Source organism: Poecilia reticulata, chromosome 19, assembly GCF_904066995.2.
Source record: "Poecilia reticulata chromosome 19, P_reticulata-male-v2, whole genome shotgun sequence".
NCBI lineage: Eukaryota > Metazoa > Chordata > Actinopteri > Cyprinodontiformes > Poeciliidae > Poecilia > Poecilia reticulata.
In genome coordinates, this window is record NC_088848.1 from 20,820,563 (window position 1) to 20,839,841 (window position 19,279).

Consider the following 19,279-nt stretch of genomic DNA (forward strand, 5'->3'; position numbering starts at 1 on the left):
TTTCTCATGAAGGTTAAGTAGTCCAAAATTAGGTTTCTCCATAAAGTTTTTCTCCAGAAGACATCTGGCTTTTCCATGTGTGAAGGAAGACGTTCTTCCCTGTGTTCAGTGAGAATGGTTGTCCAACATCTTCCAGTTTTTGACAGGCTTGATGTTTGGTTGTACTTGAGTTGTTCCTGAAAAATATTCTAACCACAGATTTTTATCTGTAGAGGTTCAGCTGGGGTCAGATAAGACTTGGAGTAACAGCACCATCTGCTGGTCTTTTTTGGTCCTGCACTGTCTGTTCTGTGGCTTTTCAGCTTCTTCTCCATGTCTCTGTGGATTAATGATGGATGATTCTAACTTTTTATACATTTTAAGGATTTTATGTGTAAATTCTTAAAATTTATGCAAATAATTAACACTTACAGTGTTTTTATGTTTCTTCTTTAAAACTTCTTCAACTCAAGTTTTCCCTACTGCAGGTTCTGTATAAAGTATTGACTTATAATGACCTTTTCTTGTTATCAGAGCTCAGAGTTGATCAGGTTTGTTGGGATACTTTTGGTTAACCTGCTTTTGACAACACATTGTCTGAATTGTTGTGATCTTGGAAACAGTTTTCACATTTTGTTGTGCGAAATGGTGCTGCACTATGCTGGAAAATACTCCTAGAAGACATTTACATCTCACTCTTTGTTTAATGGAAGTGCTTGAGAAGAAGGAAAAAGTAAATCTCAGAGGAAGATGGAAAAACTTCTCAGCTGTTTCATATTAATAAAAGGACGTTTCATCAGAGAAAATAATTTTATACATCTGTCTTTCAACACTATTTTGTCCAAATGTATTCAAAATAGGTTTTTCAATCTATCGAATATTTATCCTGTGTATTTGAGATTTTTTAAAGAAAAATATTTAGATTTGAAAATGTCTTGACAAAGAAGACTTCCTTAGTGTTTTTTTGCTATTTACACATATGCTCCAGTGAAAGTGAGCTTGTTTTGACACTGTATTCTGGTCACAGATAGCATGCTAATGTGGCTCAACTCTCAAAATCCGGATGAGCCAAAGCTAGTTTAAAAAACAAAACAAAACACACCGGCAGGAAGCCACAGAGACTTGGTGAGAAAATGATTTTCATTTTTTACATTTTCAACCGTTGGTACATTTACTTTCAGGTGTCCTCAGGATGTTTTTAGATCTTATTCATTTAAAACTGAGAGCTTCGAAACCTTCACATTGATTGGGAATAGTTCACAGGTGTCTAACTCCAGTCCTCAAGGGCCGCTGTCCTGCAACTTTTAGATGTGCCTCTGCTGCACCACACCTGAATAGAATAATTAGGTCATTAGCAAAGCTCTGGAGAACTGATCTACACAAGAAGGAGGTAATTAAGCCATGTCATTCCAGTGTTTTGTACCTGTGGCACATCCAAAAACTATAGGACAACAGCCCTTGAGGACTGGAGTTTGACACCCCTGGAATAGTTGTACTGGTGTTCTGAGTCAGAAAACTTTTTATCATGCAGTTCTTGAGAAACCTGATGTCATCTGCATGAAGTGTAACCTTGGCTCCAAACTGCTTTGAAATGACTTTTTCATCCCGTTTGACTTCAGCTCCTGCTTGGTGGGATGTGTGGGTGAGGCCAGTTCCTGGACTGGAAGTAGCCTCTGAGTCCTTCCAGGTCTACGGCAGGGAAGTAGGCTCCGATGCGTTTTCTCAGCCACCATTTGCCCTGTGCTGCGCTGGCGCTGCCCGGCTGAGAGAATTTGTACCTGAAGTGTTCTCCTCGAACCCATCTGACAAAGTAGAAGCATAGAATGGTCACCGATCTAATTATGTTTTTGATTCCTGCTGTGGAACAAACGGGTAACGTTCCCTTTTCCCAAAAATTGTTTGCAATATGATAATACCTGTTGGAGTTATCATATTTTAGAGTATTTTATTCTCTTCTAGAATTGTGCCGTTGCAGTTTCTCTGTTACCTTAGTTCTGATTTGTCCTTTGTATAGACTTTTAATCATTTTTGTGGTTGAGGAATTGCTTGTAAGGACAATTATTCCCTCTGGTTTTGTATGTTGGACAGCTGGAAGGAGTTTTGCTCTTTTACCTTCAGATAGTTCTATGCACAACCATGTCACCAAGGTGTTTTTTTGTTTTTGCAACTGGAACCAGCTGATTGGAATCTCAAAAGCTAAAGTAACAGTTGAACTTTGACCCCAAATCCAAGATGAAGATTTAAAGAGGAGCTGCAAAAGCAAATGAGGTTTATTAACAATAATTGCAAACAACATTTAAATTAATTATTTTTTTTATTTAAATTTTATTATAAATACAATTTATTTGTTCCACCAGGGGGAGCCCTAAGACAAAAAGTGCTCTGCTCAGCAGAGATAGCTCGATTTACAAGTGAATTTTGAAAGCAAAGCTGGTGATGCTCATGTGTGTTTACCTGGGGGGGTCTCTGCCTTGGAAGGGGTTGTGGTCGAGCAGCGAGAGGACGGTGCTGTCGTTGGCCAGCAGGCGTCCAGCTATGTGGATGACCCACTCGCTCTGCTCATAGGTCTGCGCAAACACAGTGTTATTCCAGACTTGGCACAGAAAAGTAACTTCTATTGAAAAGTAGAAGTTATCGCACCTGGAAGGCAGCAAACCACATGAGCCAGTCCAGCCGGTAGTGATAGGGCGATATGAGGCAGGGCCGTCGGTACACATCTCCTGGCTTACACCTGAACTGGTACTCCTCCCAAACCGCCTCAGGGTCTTTGGGATCTGGGCTCAGAGTTCCCTGGAAGATCACCTCAGTCCGTTCTTTGGTGATGCTTCCCAGAGGACAGAGAAACGAAAAGATTAAATGAGATAAGGCATACTTACCTTAGGGGCACACTAAGGTAAGTATGCCCCTTTCCTAAGAGACAGACCAAGTTGGTTAGAGTTGCCTTTGATTCATAACTGGAACACTGATCGATATATTTGCTTGATGATGGCATTTCACAAACTAATGTTTATTTCTTGTTTCATGATTGGTGACTGTATATTTCTACGGTATAACAAACTTTGAACTGCCTTGTTGCTAAAATGTTCTATACAAATAAACTTGGCCTGTCTTCAAATTGGAGTGTTCATGTTTGGTCATGCAATGAAATCCTCCAAACTGTACCTTCCAAAAGCCCCGTAGGTGTTGACGATGCGCAACGGGTCGAAGGAAGTGTTCATCACCTGACGCGGACTCAACAGGTTCATCACCACTGGCACGCTCAGGACGCCAATGAGAACACCCAAAGAAATGTTCACCACCCGCCGTATTAACATGCCTAACACACATACACACAGAGGAACAGGATGAATCAATAGCGTCTCAAGGGTGTCTTGTGGGAATGAAAGTCCAACAATGGAAAACAGGCACATTTATCGTTGCTGGGTCTGAATCTTGACGGCCTGGCTGGATGTTACAGTGACACAAAGCGGTGGTCCAGTTTATGTTGGTTCTTTTCCCACTCCTGCATGTTAAACTCCTCTGTATAATCCACAAACTGTTTATATTGCCACAAAATCCCACTTTGGTTCTGTTTGAGTTATTAAAACAAGTTCCCACCTAAAGCTATAAGCTCATTTTAAACTGAATAAAGTAAAAACAGTAAATCTGCAATAAGTCTAGTTATAGAAGAGTGGGGGGGGGGGGGGGGGGGGTACATTCATGACAGCCTGCTCTATTAAAAAAAAGCCTTCAAATTTAAATTATTTTTTGTAGTGTTGATCCCTTTTACTTATTTCTACTGTATTTTACTGTAGTTCTCTTTCCACCATGGCCAAACACATTGCCTTTTCTGGCATCTATTGGATACACAAAATAATAATTAAAAAAAGAAGTGTAAAGACACCTTTTGTGGGTTTGGGGGCTTGTCCGGTCACCTTCTTCTTCTGGATCTCCAGCACCGCTTCCTTAGCTCTGGAGCCGCAGCGAAACAGAAAGCTTAGCGATGCGTCATCGAAGCAGGCCCAACTGGGAACAATGGTCAGCCAGTTGAGGAAACTCAGGTTCCCGCTGATGATCAAGACCACCTGCAGGAAGGGGTGATGGAAGAAACAAAAGCCTCAGAACAGAGTGGGTACAATGTACAGTTAAACAAATAAACAACAACAAAAAACACACATTGGTTGTGTTTGCTAGTCTTCCACAGAGCTACCTGAAAGAGAATCTGGATGGCTCCGTTCACCATGCACATCCGCCGGCCCAGGAAGGTGAAGAAGGGAGCGATGAGCTCAATGAAATGGTTGGACAGTGTCTCAAAGTGGTGGAACCACCACGGAGAGCGGTGCATGTAGTAGGAGATGGGGTTTGGCACTGGCTGGGTCTGGAGACACATTTCAGTTCAATACACTTAGGCTCAATCATACTTTATCTCAGAGTGAAATTACATGTTGTTGTAACTGTTACTGTATGACAGTCTCATGCCTCAACAAACAACAGGAAGTCCCTTCATTGTATCCTCCAACTATCCGTCACAAAACAAGTTGGGTGAGAAAATATTGGCCTTTTTTTTAAATCTCAGATTTACTCACCTTACAGGGACTAATCTAAGCACAGCTGGTACTTAGATTAGTCCCAGCTGTGCTAAATGCTAATGAAATATGCTAGAGACAGTTTACAATGCTGACTGATCATTTTAACTTCAAGAACAGAGAAATTCTATTTTGCTGCTCACACAGTGTGACGTTGCCTCTGGTCCTAATGTGAATAAACTATGATCATTCACAGGAAAACTGCTTAGGTCTCCATTATAACAATGGTAAGCTACAATCTGGTCTTGTAAAGGACCAAAGGAGAGAACCTAATTTATGTTGTCCAAAGATATTTAGAGATATTTATGAGGCAATCAGACATGTCTCTGTAAGATGTACTTAGCTAATTATTAGAAAAAAAAGAAATGATACTGGCAGGTCAGAGCTCTACAAGAATTGATCATGGTGACTCAGTGACTCAGAATAGAAAGTTTACAGCCAACATGTTCAATCTGTGAGGAGTGCTGACGCTAAGGGTGGAAGATTTCACTGCTTTGCTTTGGCGCTCATCTGAGAGTGAGTCAGGGGAGTCATTTCTGCACCACACCTCCAGGAGAACTTTTCCGAGACTAAATAAAGATGGAACCTTATTTAAATGAAGGCGGCCGCACCTTCACCCAGGCAAACACTCAGAGGTTTCTCAGTGTTTGTTCATGCAAAATGTGCTTTAGCTGAACAGGCAAACAGACACTGGTTAGGTCGGGAAAAATAAATATAGCACAAATATAGATAGAAAGGAAAAAAAAGATTATGCAGCTGTCAGATCAATACTTTTATTGTATTTTTGAATAAAACGCAAGGAAAATTTGGATTATTTAACAGGTGGGGGACCTAAATCTCCACTTGGTGCGTTAATGACAACCCACCCTGAATGAACAAAGTACTAACTGTCCTGCAATGCATCGTCACGGTAACCCCTGAGAGTCGGGTCAGGAGGAAACCTGCAGTCCCTCTGCAGGTCTGAAAGGGAGCAGTGTGTCAAAGGGGTTAACGCCGCGTCAGCTGGCGCCATGGCCTTCCGGTCTTAGAATGTGTGTGTGTCTGTGTGTGCGTAAATCAACATTAGCACTGAGGGTGTTGAAAGCTGAAGTTGGACCAGGGAAACTGACCCAGCAAGGCATAAAATTCACAAAGCAACGAGACCGTTCAAAACCTTTTCTGCTACGTGACCGATATAAAAGATTCATTCTGTTTCACTCAGAAGGAACCAGTGAAGCTGTCCAGCATGGGTTCTGACCGCGTTGCTTTGAATACAATTTTAAGTTTTACAAATCTACACTCATCCGTTGACTTCTGGCCTAAAAATGCGCAATCCCCAGAGCTGAACTGCAAAACATTCATGCATTATAGTACATCAAGACTTGCAAAACAAACAAGCACGGGTGTTTTAACTGAGATACATTTAATCTAATTAACATGTCCAATAAAGCAACAATCTTTCATAATGATACAACTGATATCATGACTTTGGCCTTGTGTGTATTTTCTCCAGTCATGTGTTCAATCATTACAGAAGGCACTCTTCCTCCATCTGAGACCTTATCATACAGGATGGTGTGGGCAGATCATGACTGAGCAGAAATATGAGCAGCCTGGGTGAGACTGAAAGCCCAGGAAACTATTTTATGACTTTTTATTCACTTTAGAAAATATTTTAAACACAAAATGAAACAAAATAAGATTTAAATAAAAATATTGATTGAATTATTTTAATAAGTAAAAGCATGCATTCAAGCCTCATCACCATATTATATAAACTGCTGTGCAATGACTCAGTGGAATAAATAAACGGTCACCTCATAGTGGTAGTCCATGCAGGTCAGGTCTCTCCAGCACTGGTCTCCTCTGATTTTAATGAGGCCCTGAACAAAGAGAGAAAACAAGCACTGAACTCAATGTGAAAAACAACTGGACACCATTCTAAAGTCACAGCTGGACGTTTGATTATGAAATAAAAACTAATGTTACATGGGCTTTATTCAAATTAAACATTGAAAGTGTTTTCACACCTGATAGTCTGGTAGACTCTGTTTGATTGTGGACCAAAATTGTTACATTATCATTTTGTGTGCTTTGCTTTCACACTGCCTCTGTCAAACGAAGCAAACCCTTTGAAAAACGTGTTCACCTCCTCACCTGTGGTGGCGCTACTATAAGAACCACAGATGGAAATGACACAAAAAGAAGACACTGATCACAACTTTCTTCTTTGCATAATATAGTGGCGTGGAGTCAGACTTAAGCTTTTATAGGATTTCTCTTTTGTTTTTAGCAAAAGACCATGAGCCATTTCTCCCGCTAGTATTAGACTCTAGCATTGGTTTTGGTAGCATTTACCCAGAATGCCCTGTGCTATAGTTGCTTCCTGCTTTTGGAAGGGTTCCTGGTCCCCTTGGCTTTCGAACCACGCGAGAGTTAACTTTTACTAAACCGAAACCTAGGTTTGTAGGCAGACCACAGTTTTTTTTGTTTTTTCTTTCTGGTCTGCAACAGAGTTTGCTTTCTAAGCAAAGAAAATTATCCAAAAAGGTCAGAGATGAGCTCATTGTCTTACAAAAACAAAAGATGGCAAATGCCTTAAATTTTCCAGGAGATAACAGTGGCTACACCACCTGGGGGGAGAACACAGACTGGCACCATATTCCTGAGGACACAGGTGGTAAAAACCCTTGACCGATTGCAAAAACACTTGATGGCAGGAACTAATGTTTCAGTTTCCAGTTAGGATTTCATGGTTGAGCTCCATGACAAACACCACTACTCACCCAAAAGAACAGTTCCAATATACCAAAACATGTGACTTTATAAGTTCCCACTAAATGAAAGAAATTGTAGTGGATTGTAGTCACATAAGTAGGAAGAGACATAACTACCACCACAAGACAAAGGACAACTCATCACCCTGACAATACAATCTTCAATGGGACAGATTCTCATCAGAGCTCATCTAATATCTGCAAAACACCCGATCCCAGTTTGCGAGATTCACACTATATGAATTCATAAAGGCATCTTCACTTGTGTGGCTGTTTTCCATCCAAACAGCTTAGGTAATAACGTCTTATCCAAAACACGAGACCACCGATATTGACACTGGTCATGTGGCTGGGCACGGAACACACAGCAAGGCGCCCGCTAACCTGTTTGATTGAATTTAGGAAAAAGCAGAACTTCTCTCTCTGATTAGGAGCTTGGCTGTGGAGGTGGTGAGGTTCAATATCATGCTGTTTATCCTCTTCAGTCATGAGACGAAGACATTTCACCAATTTAAACTGGACTGAAAAAAATGGAGCACCAGGTAGAGACACAGCTGGACCTAAGCCTACACAACTATCCTCTAATAGTAGAATACTACTGGTCTTCTCTCTGAAAACACCAGGGACACATGGTTAGCATGTTAGCATAGCATCACGCTAACGTTATTTTCTTCAGAAGAGACACAAAAGTTCACCTGAGTTTATGGGAAGATGGATAAAGCTCAACACCGGGCGATGTTGGCAGGAAGCCCGTTAGAGGCATAAAAGAGTTAGAGATGTCACTAATGGAATAATCTCATCTGTCAGCATGTGATACCAATAGGGCACCATGGCAGGAGTTTTTAGGATTGTACCACCTTCCAAAGAAACATTTAGTCTCATCTTCAGTATGACAACTGGCCTTTAAAAAAAACCGCATGATGCGATGGAAACTGCTGCATTTACACTGAGTAATTAGCAAAGGTTTCAACCTCAACCAACATGACGCTGTGAATTTATAATAAAGCTACTAACATGAGCCTGGCTTCACTGTAATCAAAGATTCTCAATTGGATTTCAGGGTGTACGTCACCTTTACTCCTGTCCTGTGCAGCTCAAGGCTGTTTTGGTTGATCGCCAATCAACCAAAACAGCCTTGTTTTGGTTGATTGGAACTAGGGGACGATCAATCAGTGAACCCCTAATGGCTAACAGAGTAAAGGCAAGGCAACTGCATGCACATTCACACCATACCTTTCAAAATGTTGTATTTTTTTAATGTTTTGATTGCTTTTTGTTCCTATTCACATTTGTGTAACTCTCAGGGAAAACGGCCTGGAGTTAGAATGAAGCTTTGGGTTGCAACACTACATTTTCGAGGTACAGTATATATTTAATCAAGATTTTTCATAATCAGCTAGGATTTTTATTTTTTTTTTAAATCATCTAGTAGCCTTTCAGTAGATTAATGATTTGTTCAACTAAACATTTGCATCCATCTATTAAAACACCAACTATCGACTGTAAATGGGACAAATACTGTATCTGGATCAACCGGTTGTATTGAAAGCAAAGCTAAGCATGTCTTAGGTCTTTAAAATCTAAAAATGGAGAAGAAAAATGGAAATGTGTAAAACGTAGAGCCTGGCGTGTTGAAATCCACAGTTAGTCTGAGAACATACCAAACATATTTGGAGAATTACTCAGTAAGCCATTTCGCTATACTTTTGCTACCATCCCAGCCTGCTGCTGATGCAACAAGCTGTTTCACTCCAGAGCTGCAGATACTTTGTTGCAGACGCTTTCTTTGCAGTCTGAACAGTTTCAAGGCAAACCCCATAGATATTATTGAGTACATCGCCACCAGAACGGCGTTCAAATATGACGTGACTTCAGTAGGGCTAGGTTGGAAGAGAACCTTAAATATACCGATGAGTTTACATGTGAAGTAGATTGTGTGTTTCAGTGAAGTGGGAGTGTGTTGAGTTTTCCGTGCTCCTGCTGGGATAAATAAACCCCAGCTCTGTGCTCTATAATTCCCCGTGAAATCTGACAAAAGAGGTGCTGTGTTGTTGAGTCGATCACATATTTGGTTTGGCTTCACCAAACACCGGCAGAGTGCTAGAGCTGGACAGCGGTTCCGAAGTATCGCTTTAAAATTAGGAAGACAAACACCAGAATGATTCCATCTGCTCAATGTTTGCATGAACTTTTTCCACATTTTGTCACGTTGCAAACATGAACTTCATCGATTTTTATTGGACTTCCACGCAATCGAGCAATTTGAAGGACTGAATAGTTGTGATTTGGACTCACAGCTCCCAGCATGATGCGAACGATGAGCCACCTGAAGGTCCAAATGCAGACGAGGGAGGGGGGACAGCTGCTGGGAACCTGGGACAGAGTCCACAGCGGACACAGGAAGACGGCCAGGAAGCCCGTCTCCAACAGCTGGCTCTCCCAACCTGCACAGACAAGCACATTTATAGAGTAAAGCAGACGACGCTGCCCAGGCCTGGTTGTGATGTCACATTTTTTTAATGCAGGCAGTGCAGAACGTTACCACAGTTATATAAATTTTTACACTTGAGTCTTGTTTTTGTTTTAGTACTTAGGACAGAAAGCAGAGCTACCGATGCAAACATGCTCGTGTTTGTGTTATTTCTTTGGTTCAGCTGCGCCACAGACTCAGTGGTCAGTAGTTTACACTCCTATCTGATACGTACTCAGGATTGTTAGCTCTCTGCTGGAGAGGAGTATTTTTCCATTGAGAATTGAACACAACTGTTGAATTGTTGCTTTTGTTTTTGCTACAAAATACTAGCATGAACCCGTTCTACCATGGAGAGACACGGTTAACTGAAACACACTCAGCCTTAGCAAGTATGTTCTCCTCAGTTTAGCATTAAATCAGCTGTTTGTAAGAAGCTGGGTGCAAGATTTTTATGAAATAATTGGGTGTAAAAGAAAAAAAAGAAATGAAAGAAAAAAAAGACTGAACGCCACTACAAATTTAATGAAACAAGGAAATAATTATTGATTAAGATCTGTTTCCAACAGCAGAAGCTTACAAAAACATCATGATTTAGCCTCTATACCCACATGGCAATTTTTGTTCATTTAAAGAAATATATATTTATTTTTCCCTCTATAATCATTTGGTTTGTTTAACAACTCTTAAGGTAACTTTTTATAAGAACTTTTCTTTCCATCTTTTCAATTTTTTGAAATCCAACGTTTTACGTTGTAAGTGATGGATTTTGCATCCTCTAAACACCTTCGCACCAAAAATATCCACATTTTAAAATCTGCCATTACATCAGACATCATGTCCTTTTTTCTGGTCTCATAAGGCTCCATAAGGGGAAGAGAACTTTAAAGTTACGCAGTACAGTACATGAAACAAATCTCTCTCTTTTTTTTTTTTGTGCAATAAATAATATAATAATTTAAAATGGAAACAAGTGAATTGCTATTTAAAGAGTTAAACTTCTAAAAATGGACTGAATAGGTAGGTTTGAGAAAATATGAAGCAGTTGAAGTGCTACATTAACAAAGGCAGAACAAATATTATTAATGTATCAGGATTTAAAAGGGGGCTGCACAGTGGCGCAGTTGGTAGAGCTGTTGCCTTGCAGCAAGAAGGTTCTGGGTTCGATTCCCGGCCTGGGGTCTTTCTGCATTGAGTTTGCATGTTCTCCCTGTGCATGCTTGGGTTTTCTCCAGGTACTCCAGTTTCCTCCCACAGTCCAAAAACATGACTGTAAGGTTAATTGGCCTCACCAAATTGCCCTTAGGTGTGAGTGTGTGTGTGTCCTGTGTGTCTCTGTGTTGCCCTGTGACAGACTGGCGACCTGTCCAGGGTGTACCCTGCCTCTCACCCAAAACAATAGCTGGAGATAGGCACCAGCAACCCTCCCGACCCCACTAAGGGACAAGGGTGCAAGAAAATGGATGGATGGATGGAGGAATTAAAAGGAAGTTTTTTTTTTTAGGTATGTACATTTTTGCCATTATGTTATTTAGATGGTGGTAAATCTGAGAGAAGAAGGTCAAAATAATATCAGGACCTTCCTTCTCATGCTTCCGATCCACGTCTTCTTTTGGAGAAGGAAAAACAAAGGAAGCCCTGGTCGAGCTAGTATGACGTTCACTTACCAAAGGAGTACCTAGGAAGAAAAAATACAAACAAGAATATGAGAATTTGCTCTCACTTTTGAAAAATGCGTAAAATTTTAACACGTGTTGAAATAACCAAATGTATTTTTATTTTTCCTATGGAGGCCATGGCATGATGAATACATAGTTATCCAATGAGGTTAACTATTTACAAAACACCTTACATCATCAAAACTGCCGTTTCTATTAGTGTAATTCTGTTTGTGTCCTTATTTCCTCCTACACATACATATGTTCTACACCCGAATAGTAGCATCAGGAGGAGGAACTGGACCGCACTTAGTTGGATGTCATCTGCAGTTTTGCCACTAGATGGCACTAAATCATATCCCATTTTAAATGATAGATTAAGTAAACCATAAACCTCAACAAAGCAGGCTTCTAAAACAAACCAAAGACATTAATTAAATAGATTAGAAAAAGCAACCCTACACTTATCTGTAGACACAATCCTGCTGCCGCCAGTGCAAAGCTTACCCACTTTTGGCAGCAGTACTTCAAAATGTGGTTCAAGACCAGCAGACTTAATCACACCCCCATTTCACTTACAGTCAAATCTATTAGCTACATTCAGAGAAAAATATTTCGGGGTTTTTAGCTAATAAAGGCTCCGCCTTGTGTGTGTGTGTGTGTGTATACACTCACCACAGCTGTCCCACGTTGACCAAGGAGTGGTAAAGCACCCACAGGGTCATCATGATCACCATATTGGCCATCCCTGTCACCAGGACGAACCCTGACAACGCCATCCCAAGCAAGGCAATGCAGTCCAGGTTGGCGTCCATGCTGGTCCAGTCCAAGAACCAGAGGACGGAAGGTGCGTATGCCAGAGCCGACGTGCCGATCTTTCCTCCGACGTAGCGCTTGACGCTGTTCAGGTAATTCTTGCAAGGCATTAGTCCGTTCTCTCCAATCAGCTGCTTGTTCTGGTTGTAGGCAACTGTGAAGGCCACAACTAGAATAAAAAAGAAAACCTTAGCATTCTTGTTTTGTCTGTTTATGGACCATAATTGTGTCTAAATAAAGAGATTGACTAATTGATTGATTGATTGATGTTTTTTGTGTGTAGAGTCAATATTTGCAGTGTTGACCCATCTCAAACCCAAGCACATGTGTTTCATGCTTTTTCACAATCAATCTATTCATTCAAGCTGGAGTTTCACAATTTCACCTGTGTGGATGATATGACTGCACTGACATTAAGTTTGCTGGTCGATTTTGTTCCAGAGCAGAAATGCTTTTTTATCTAAGCTAATACGTTAGATCTCTCTAAAAGCAATATTGATTATCCTTAAGTACAATGACCCTGCAATATGTAGGCTACAATAGAAAACACTAATGTTGCTGCCAAAACTGTAACGTATGAATTAAGATACACCATTAGCAACACACAACCACAATAACAGTGTATGACAATGTTACAACCCGCACACATTAACTGCGGAGTAATCACGGTTCTGTGTTCATAGTCAACACAGATGCTGACAGGTGTGATATTGAGGCCAGAATACGGTAGGCTTTAAAACTGAAACTCACAGTAAATGAATGAGACTGAGCGCAGCAGCACAATACGAGTGAGCCAGTAAGTTCCGGGTTGTAAGGACACGAACTGCTTCTTTTTCTCCGAGTCTCCATTGTTGGCAGTTCCGTCTGAAGAGCCGCCAGGGACTCTGTCCGTCTGCGTCCTCCTGCTGTCCACGCGCCTCTTCCTCACGGAGCTCTCTGTAGCTGCAGCACTGGCCGCCATGTTTACGGAGCTCTCCGTCACGTGACAAAAACATATCCGGAAGTGAATTTAAAAAAACGGTTTTTTTTTCTGAAAAATATATATGCAAGTAAAACAAGAAATTTTATTATTATTATTATTATTATTATTATTATTATTATTATTATTATTATTATTATTAGTAGTAGTAGTAGTAGTAGTAGTAGTATATATAAATAAATAAATAAATAAATAAATAAATAAATAAATAAATAAATAAATAAATAAATAACATTATCCTCAAAACTGTAAATATAATATAAATTATTTGAACAGGTAAACCATAAAAACAAAGATAATAATAAGACAATTAACATAGACCTATGTAAGGAAAAAGCCAATAAAAATTACCTTAATATTTTAAATAAAGAAAAAAAGGAAACAATAAGAAATTTGTTAAATAAAAAAAGAAAACTGATTTTGAAAAATACACAATCATTTATTTTTTTAAGTTGTGTGTTTATATCTCATTATTATAGTAGGATATACAGAGATCGTAGCAGATCTCAGGTACCAAATCGTTACAAAAGGTTATTTTTTAAAAATTTTTGAAGTGCGCCGACGGCTAAAAGTGTCACAAATTATTTAGACAGGTTGTGTATAAAATGCAACTGTAAGTGTGATATTCAGTAATTATATTGCTAAATCTATATTTCATAATTATGTCAGTGCTATTCGCTTATGGTTCCTTTGCTGCTGCAGTGCTGCTGCAGTGCACCACAAAGAGTTTTGACTGGTAAAACTCCCGACTTGACAGTTTTCCAGCGGACAGTCATTGACACCTTCCTCAAGGAGAGTAAGCAACTAAGGTTTACTGCTAAAAAAAAGTTCATTATTTGGAGAGTTCTGTATCCAACGCACATAAGGTAAGGTTGAGTGGAAGAAAAATTGTGACAGAACATTTTTTACAATAGTAATGATAATAATTACTACCATGTATTTCATAAATTGTCCATTTGTTTTGATTTAGAATTCATTTAAGTGCTAATATATGATGTTTTGTACCAAAAAGTTTTGATGAGTTTAATGACCCAGGCTATTTGCAGGATTCTGTACACAAAGCAAATAAGATAAAGTTCAGTGGAAGAAAAAAGTGTGGCAGAAATGTTTTTATAATAATAATTACTATCACATATTGTACCAAATGTCCCATTTGTACTTATTTAGAAAAATATTATTAATGACATATAAGTCCTAAGGCATGTTGTGTCTCGAAATCTGAAGGTCCAAAATTATTTTGAGGCACGTTTGGGCCTCTATAGAAAGATTTACATCTTCAGGCAAAGTAAATATTTTAAGTTTAGAGAGAATAAGAGTCCAAGTTGACTGCAATTATTATTATTATTATTATTATTATTATTATTATTATTATTATTATTATTATTATTATTTATTTATTTATTTATTTATTTATTTATTTATTTATTTATTTATTTATTTTAAAAATATATAATTTTTTTTTTTACTTAACAGTTTTCAAAATCGCAGTATTTCTAAACTTGGAATTCTGTGTCTGACGTTGAATTTTTCAATTAATTGGGGAAGGAGGTCCCCAATTTCTTTTTTTTTTTTCTTTTTTTTTTAGTGCAAGCCAATAGCGAGCGGATGGAGGTGGAGAGATTGCACCGTTTACTTTTCGATGAGTTTGTCAGAGTTGTCATACATTGGGGAAAATGTGAAGGGGGATGGCAGCCCCGTGCCATATCTTTCCAGTGAGAGAACTTCATTTGTTTTCGTGGCGATCCAGTCAGAACCGCGCGCTTTTACGCATTCGGAGAGCTTTCCGCGAACTTTGGAGACGCTAAAATAAGCCCAGTTGCAAACTATGTCTGAAGCGCACAGCTTACTTACTGAGGATCCGTGCAGTCCACAGAGCAGCGGCGGCTCTACGCCCCGGCACGAACCGGACCGGGAGGTCGGAAACTCTCCCGCCGGATCTGACGCGCTGGCGGCGGCGCGTCCGCACGCTGTAGCGGAGAGCTCCCCGGAGGACGAGCGGTTCCCCGCCTGCATCCGGGATGCGGTGTCGCAGGTGCTGAAAGGGTACGACTGGTCGCTGGTGCCCGTGCCGAGTCAGGGGGAGAGGAGTCTGAAGAGCAAACCGCACGTGAAGAGGCCGATGAACGCCTTCATGGTGTGGGCGCAGGCGGCGCGGAGGAAACTGGCGGACCAGTACCCGCACCTCCACAACGCGGAGCTGAGCAAGACGCTGGGCAAGCTGTGGAGGTGAGTGGCTGATTTTATAGACATAGAGCAAAAATATAAGGAGGGTAAGATCCACAGTACAGCAAAACACAACAGACAAGAAGTGTCCAAAATGTCCACAGAAGTTATCCTTGAAAATAGACATAGATGTGATGGTGATTTTTGGAATTTGAAAATTGAAAATGTGAAATTTTACATTGTAGGGTTGAGCCTAATGAGCGAGTCTCACTACTTGAAAAATGAGAAAAGTGAGATTAGAATTTTTGAATTGAGGTTCTTTTTAAAGATTATAGTCCGTTAATATCAAATTAAATTTAATTTATTACCTTACTGGTTCCTTCATTTTTCATTAATTTAGATTAGTTAGACCCAGAGGCTGAAGCCAACAGGAAGACACAATCATGGAAATCCAAGACAGAAGTGGATCTCTACCACCTAAAATCTAAATCTAAAAAAAACTTCTTTGCTGTTTATGCTAATGCCATTTTATGGGCCTTTGAATTGTTGTGACATTTGTATTGAGCTGTATTTTACACAGCAGCTGATCCATATTTACATAAATAATGTTATCCCTATTTAAAACATCACAATATGTCTGAGATAAAAACTAAAGCAATGTTAAAAACAAAACCCACTTCTTTCAATAGCCTGTTTTCCACATATTAAAAACCGATTACATATATGAGCACATGATTCCTGTGAGGTCATTCCATCAAAAGGTTGTGTGTCATTTATATCTTAATGTCAGAATTTAACTATAAGGTTTCAATCGAAAAATAACCCAAGTATAATGTTTCAGTCTCTGTTTTTAAGCTTTTTTAAGCTTAAAAATATGTAACATAGGTTTTGCGGAAATAAAAGCACTATTACAAGTGAAAGACTCTGTTTTCACACCAACCACTAAGGAGCTACAACAATCACTAACCATTATATGTGGGACATTTTACAACTACTTGCAAATGTTAATATTCTCCTCTTTTCGAGTCACAGTCTTTCAGTGTTTTTTTTTATATATAAATCAAGGCAAATGGAGTTAATTAGTAAGGCTACCTGTGGTAGACTTTGCAGTCTATAGACATGCCGCTCATTGCCATCTTGTCAGGCTAACATTATCAGGCTACAATGTTAGCTTGATATCAGGCTATATTGTTAGCCTGATAAGATATATTGGTGTTGCTCCAACAATGTACTAACTTTATATCAAACCGCTAACTAGCAATGCATAGCAACAACTGAGTTGGGGGTTGCGCAGGACTACTCAATGTTCCGTACAGATGAAAAAAAAAAAAAACATGAACACTGGAGTTTTTTCTTAGTACCTCGGTTAAAGGATTTAGACCATTCGAACGGTATGATGGGAAAATGTTCCAACTTTTAAATCACAAACAGTAATGCTAATACCAGTCTTTGCCTTTCCTAAATAAGAGATAATGCTTAGCATGCTTTAAAGAGAGAATGCCTCTGTCCAGTCACTTCTTCCTGTCTTTTGTTTCAGACTTCTCTCTGAAACAGAAAGGCGGCCATTTGTTGAGGAGGCTGAAAAGCTGAGACTGCAACACAAGAGAGACTATCCAGACTATAAATACCAACCTCGAAGACGCAAAAGTGCGAAACCGGGCCAAGGGGACGCAAGACCACAACACCAGCACCAGCCCCAGCAGGGCTTTTATAAGACGGAAGCTGGATTGACCCGGCTAGGTGGTGCAGAAGAAGCACTCAAGAATTACAATTCAGACAGACCAGGTGATGGGATTACAAAATCTTAGCAATTGCAATCTTTTATGTAATGTGAAAAAAACTGAATGTTTTTTGTCTGCTTGTCTTTAGGTCAACCTCATGGTCCTCCAACACCCCCGACAACCCCTAAAACTGAGCTGCACACAGGGAACAAGCATGATGCCCATCGTCCTGTTGACAGTAGCTCCGCTATCCATTCCAACCGAAACATCGACTTCAGCAACGTGGACATTTCAGAGCTTAGCACCGAGGTCATCGGCACCATAGATGGCTTTGATGTGCACGAGCTGGACCAGTACCTTCCCCCAAACAGCCACATCACAATTCTTCCAACCCAGATGGAACCCGGCAGCCTGAATGGATCATACGTCCCCCAAAGCGCCCAAGCTCACTCCAACAGCTCAGTCAACTGTATCCTCAAAACCCCTGAAGGGACATTGGCAGAGGTACCCCAGGAGGACACTGGCCAAAAACCTCAGATCAAAATAGAGCAGATGAGCCCGAGCCATTGCAGCTCATCACCTTCCTCTTCTACTTCACCTCCTCTGCCCTCACACCAACCTCAGTACACCTCTCTTAGTTCCTCCTCCTCCGTGTCTCCTCCTAACCCGCCGGACTACACTGACCTTCAGAACGCCAGCCTCTACGGCGCGTTTTCAGGTTACCCCGCCGGCCTGTACCAGTATCCGTACCTTCACTCATCTCGCAGGTCTTACACCGCTCCACTCATCAACAGTCTGGCCTTGGCGCCGCCTCCACGCAGTCCTCCCTCTGTCTGGGAGCAGCCCGTCTACGCGTCTCTCTCCAGGCCTTGACAGGGACTGAAGTCTGCCTTCAGACTCAACCGCAGCTCACAGACAGTAACCAAAATCTCATCGTCTGTTTACCGTGATGTGAAAAACATCACGGGCCTTTGTTGTCATGCAGAAAAAATCTCAAGACTTACAAGTACTTAGAAATATGTTTGAAATTGGACGTCTTGAAAGGGTAAAACAATAAAATTCTCCAAACTCAAAATCATTTGGCATTCCATACCTTTGTAGTTAGCTGAACTTTAAAAAAATCCTTACAATCAAGACATCAGCCACTACCCACCATGCACTAGGGTTGTTTCATACCCGCTTTGACAATCGGCGTTGGCAATGTGATGATGTCTTTCTAATAAATAAAATCTGCCAAATGGAGGTAGCTCATAGTTATATAAATGTATCAAGTCATAATCTGTCATATTTTATAAGAGTCAACTGGTTCAAATGGAGTTTAAAAGTAAAATACATACAAATAGGTGGTCTTAAGTACTGTACAATGAAATTATACAAAAGATTGAAGTTTTTTAAACACCATTTCATAGAAAAATTCATGAAAATATCTCAGAAAATGTTGCTATGCCATTGTTTAAGTACAGGAAGCAACAAAATGGGGTGCAAAATGGGGAGAACAAATGAAGAGTTTAACCCAGTCCAGGTAGCAGTAGTTTAGGACAGTTTCTTAAACGTACTTGAGCAAGTTGGGAACCTTTGATGACATGGCTCCCAATAATTCCCACATCTCTAATAGTGAAACATTCAGTACAAGTTGACTTCTTTGCAGGTATTTTTTTATTTATTATAGGTATATTAAATGTCCAGGTAATCTACCATGAATGTTTTGGACTCTAGAAAGAAACCTATGCAATGGGAACTGAACCTGCCGTTGTGAAAACATTCAAACTCAAAGCAAGTTTGAATCCGCAAGCTGACTACCGACAGTCCAACAAGAGTCTTTGTAAGCCTGCTGTAATCTCATGGTATATATTTTTTAAAATCAAATAAATGTCTTAATTGCTCTTGTCTTCTGTGCCTTGGTCTTTTGCTTACAAGGTTTCCAGTTTGCACGAAAAAAATCGTAGAGTTTATTTTTTTGTAACTTGTACAATTTGTGAGATGATTTATCTAATGTGGGACGTCACCTGAATAAAATGGTTCTGGTTGATTGTAGAGGGTGTGGCTTATTGAAAAATATTCTAGTGTCACTTTACATAAGAATAACATTTTGTAGGTAACAATTATGCATCCAAAAGGCTTTAATCAGATATTACTGTTAAAGTCATTCTACAGATACGTTTTGTAGTGTAT

General features: G+C 40.0%; 2 protein-coding genes across 3 annotated transcripts; one reads left to right on the forward strand and one right to left on the reverse strand.

The window, feature by feature from the left end:
* Positions 1 to 1,101: 1,101 nt before the first annotated feature.
* lmf1 (lipase maturation factor 1) lies at positions 1,102 to 13,241 on the reverse strand. Of its 2 annotated transcripts, XM_008437959.3 has the most exons (11): positions 12,995 to 13,241; positions 12,104 to 12,413; positions 11,438 to 11,448; positions 9,596 to 9,744; positions 6,341 to 6,406; positions 4,169 to 4,336; positions 3,863 to 4,043; positions 3,142 to 3,295; positions 2,620 to 2,803; positions 2,434 to 2,546; positions 1,102 to 1,781 (listed from the first exon to the last, which is right to left on the reverse strand). In XM_008437959.3, exons 1-11 carry the CDS (start codon positions 13,203 to 13,205, stop codon positions 1,595 to 1,597), a joined length of 1,734 nt encoding a protein of 577 aa, XP_008436181.1. In that variant the 5' UTR covers positions 13,206 to 13,241; the 3' UTR covers positions 1,102 to 1,594. The 2 variants fall into 2 exon arrangements, with proteins under 2 accessions (XP_008436181.1, XP_081457157.1); XM_081601031.1 differs by lacking the exons at positions 11,438 to 11,448; positions 12,104 to 12,413; positions 12,995 to 13,241 and adding an exon at positions 11,350 to 11,370.
* A 1,571-nt stretch (positions 13,242 to 14,812) lies between these two features.
* Positions 14,813 to 19,141, forward strand: sox8a (SRY-box transcription factor 8a). The gene is made up of 3 exons (XM_008437957.3): positions 14,813 to 15,449; positions 16,924 to 17,171; positions 17,256 to 19,141. The coding sequence occupies exons 1-3, from the start codon at positions 15,049 to 15,051 to the stop codon at positions 17,978 to 17,980; spliced, it is 1,374 nt and encodes a 457-aa protein (XP_008436179.2). The 5' UTR covers positions 14,813 to 15,048; the 3' UTR covers positions 17,981 to 19,141.
* Positions 19,142 to 19,279: the final 138 nt, after the last annotated feature.

Bases quoted from the DNA above. Each gene is read 5' to 3' on its own strand.
- lmf1 (XM_008437959.3), bottom strand. From the start codon at position 13,205: ATGGCGGCCAGTGCTGCAGCTACAGAGAGCTCCGTGAGGAAGAGGCGC. The intron at 6,407-9,595 runs GTGAGTCCAAAT...CTCTTTGTTCAG, and splicing joins TTCGCATCATGCTGGGAGCT to GGCCTCATTAAAATCAGAGG. The intron at 1,782-2,433 runs GTAAACACACAT...CTACTTTGTCAG, and splicing joins CAAGGCAGAGACCCCCCCAG to ATGGGTTCGAGGAGAACACT.
- sox8a (XM_008437957.3), top strand. From the start codon at position 15,049: ATGTCTGAAGCGCACAGCTTACTTACTGAGGATCCGTGCAGTCCACAG. The intron at 15,450-16,923 runs GTGAGTGGCTGA...CTTTTGTTTCAG, and splicing joins ACGCTGGGCAAGCTGTGGAG to ACTTCTCTCTGAAACAGAAA. The intron at 17,172-17,255 runs GTGATGGGATTA...GCTTGTCTTTAG, and splicing joins TTACAATTCAGACAGACCAG to GTCAACCTCATGGTCCTCCA.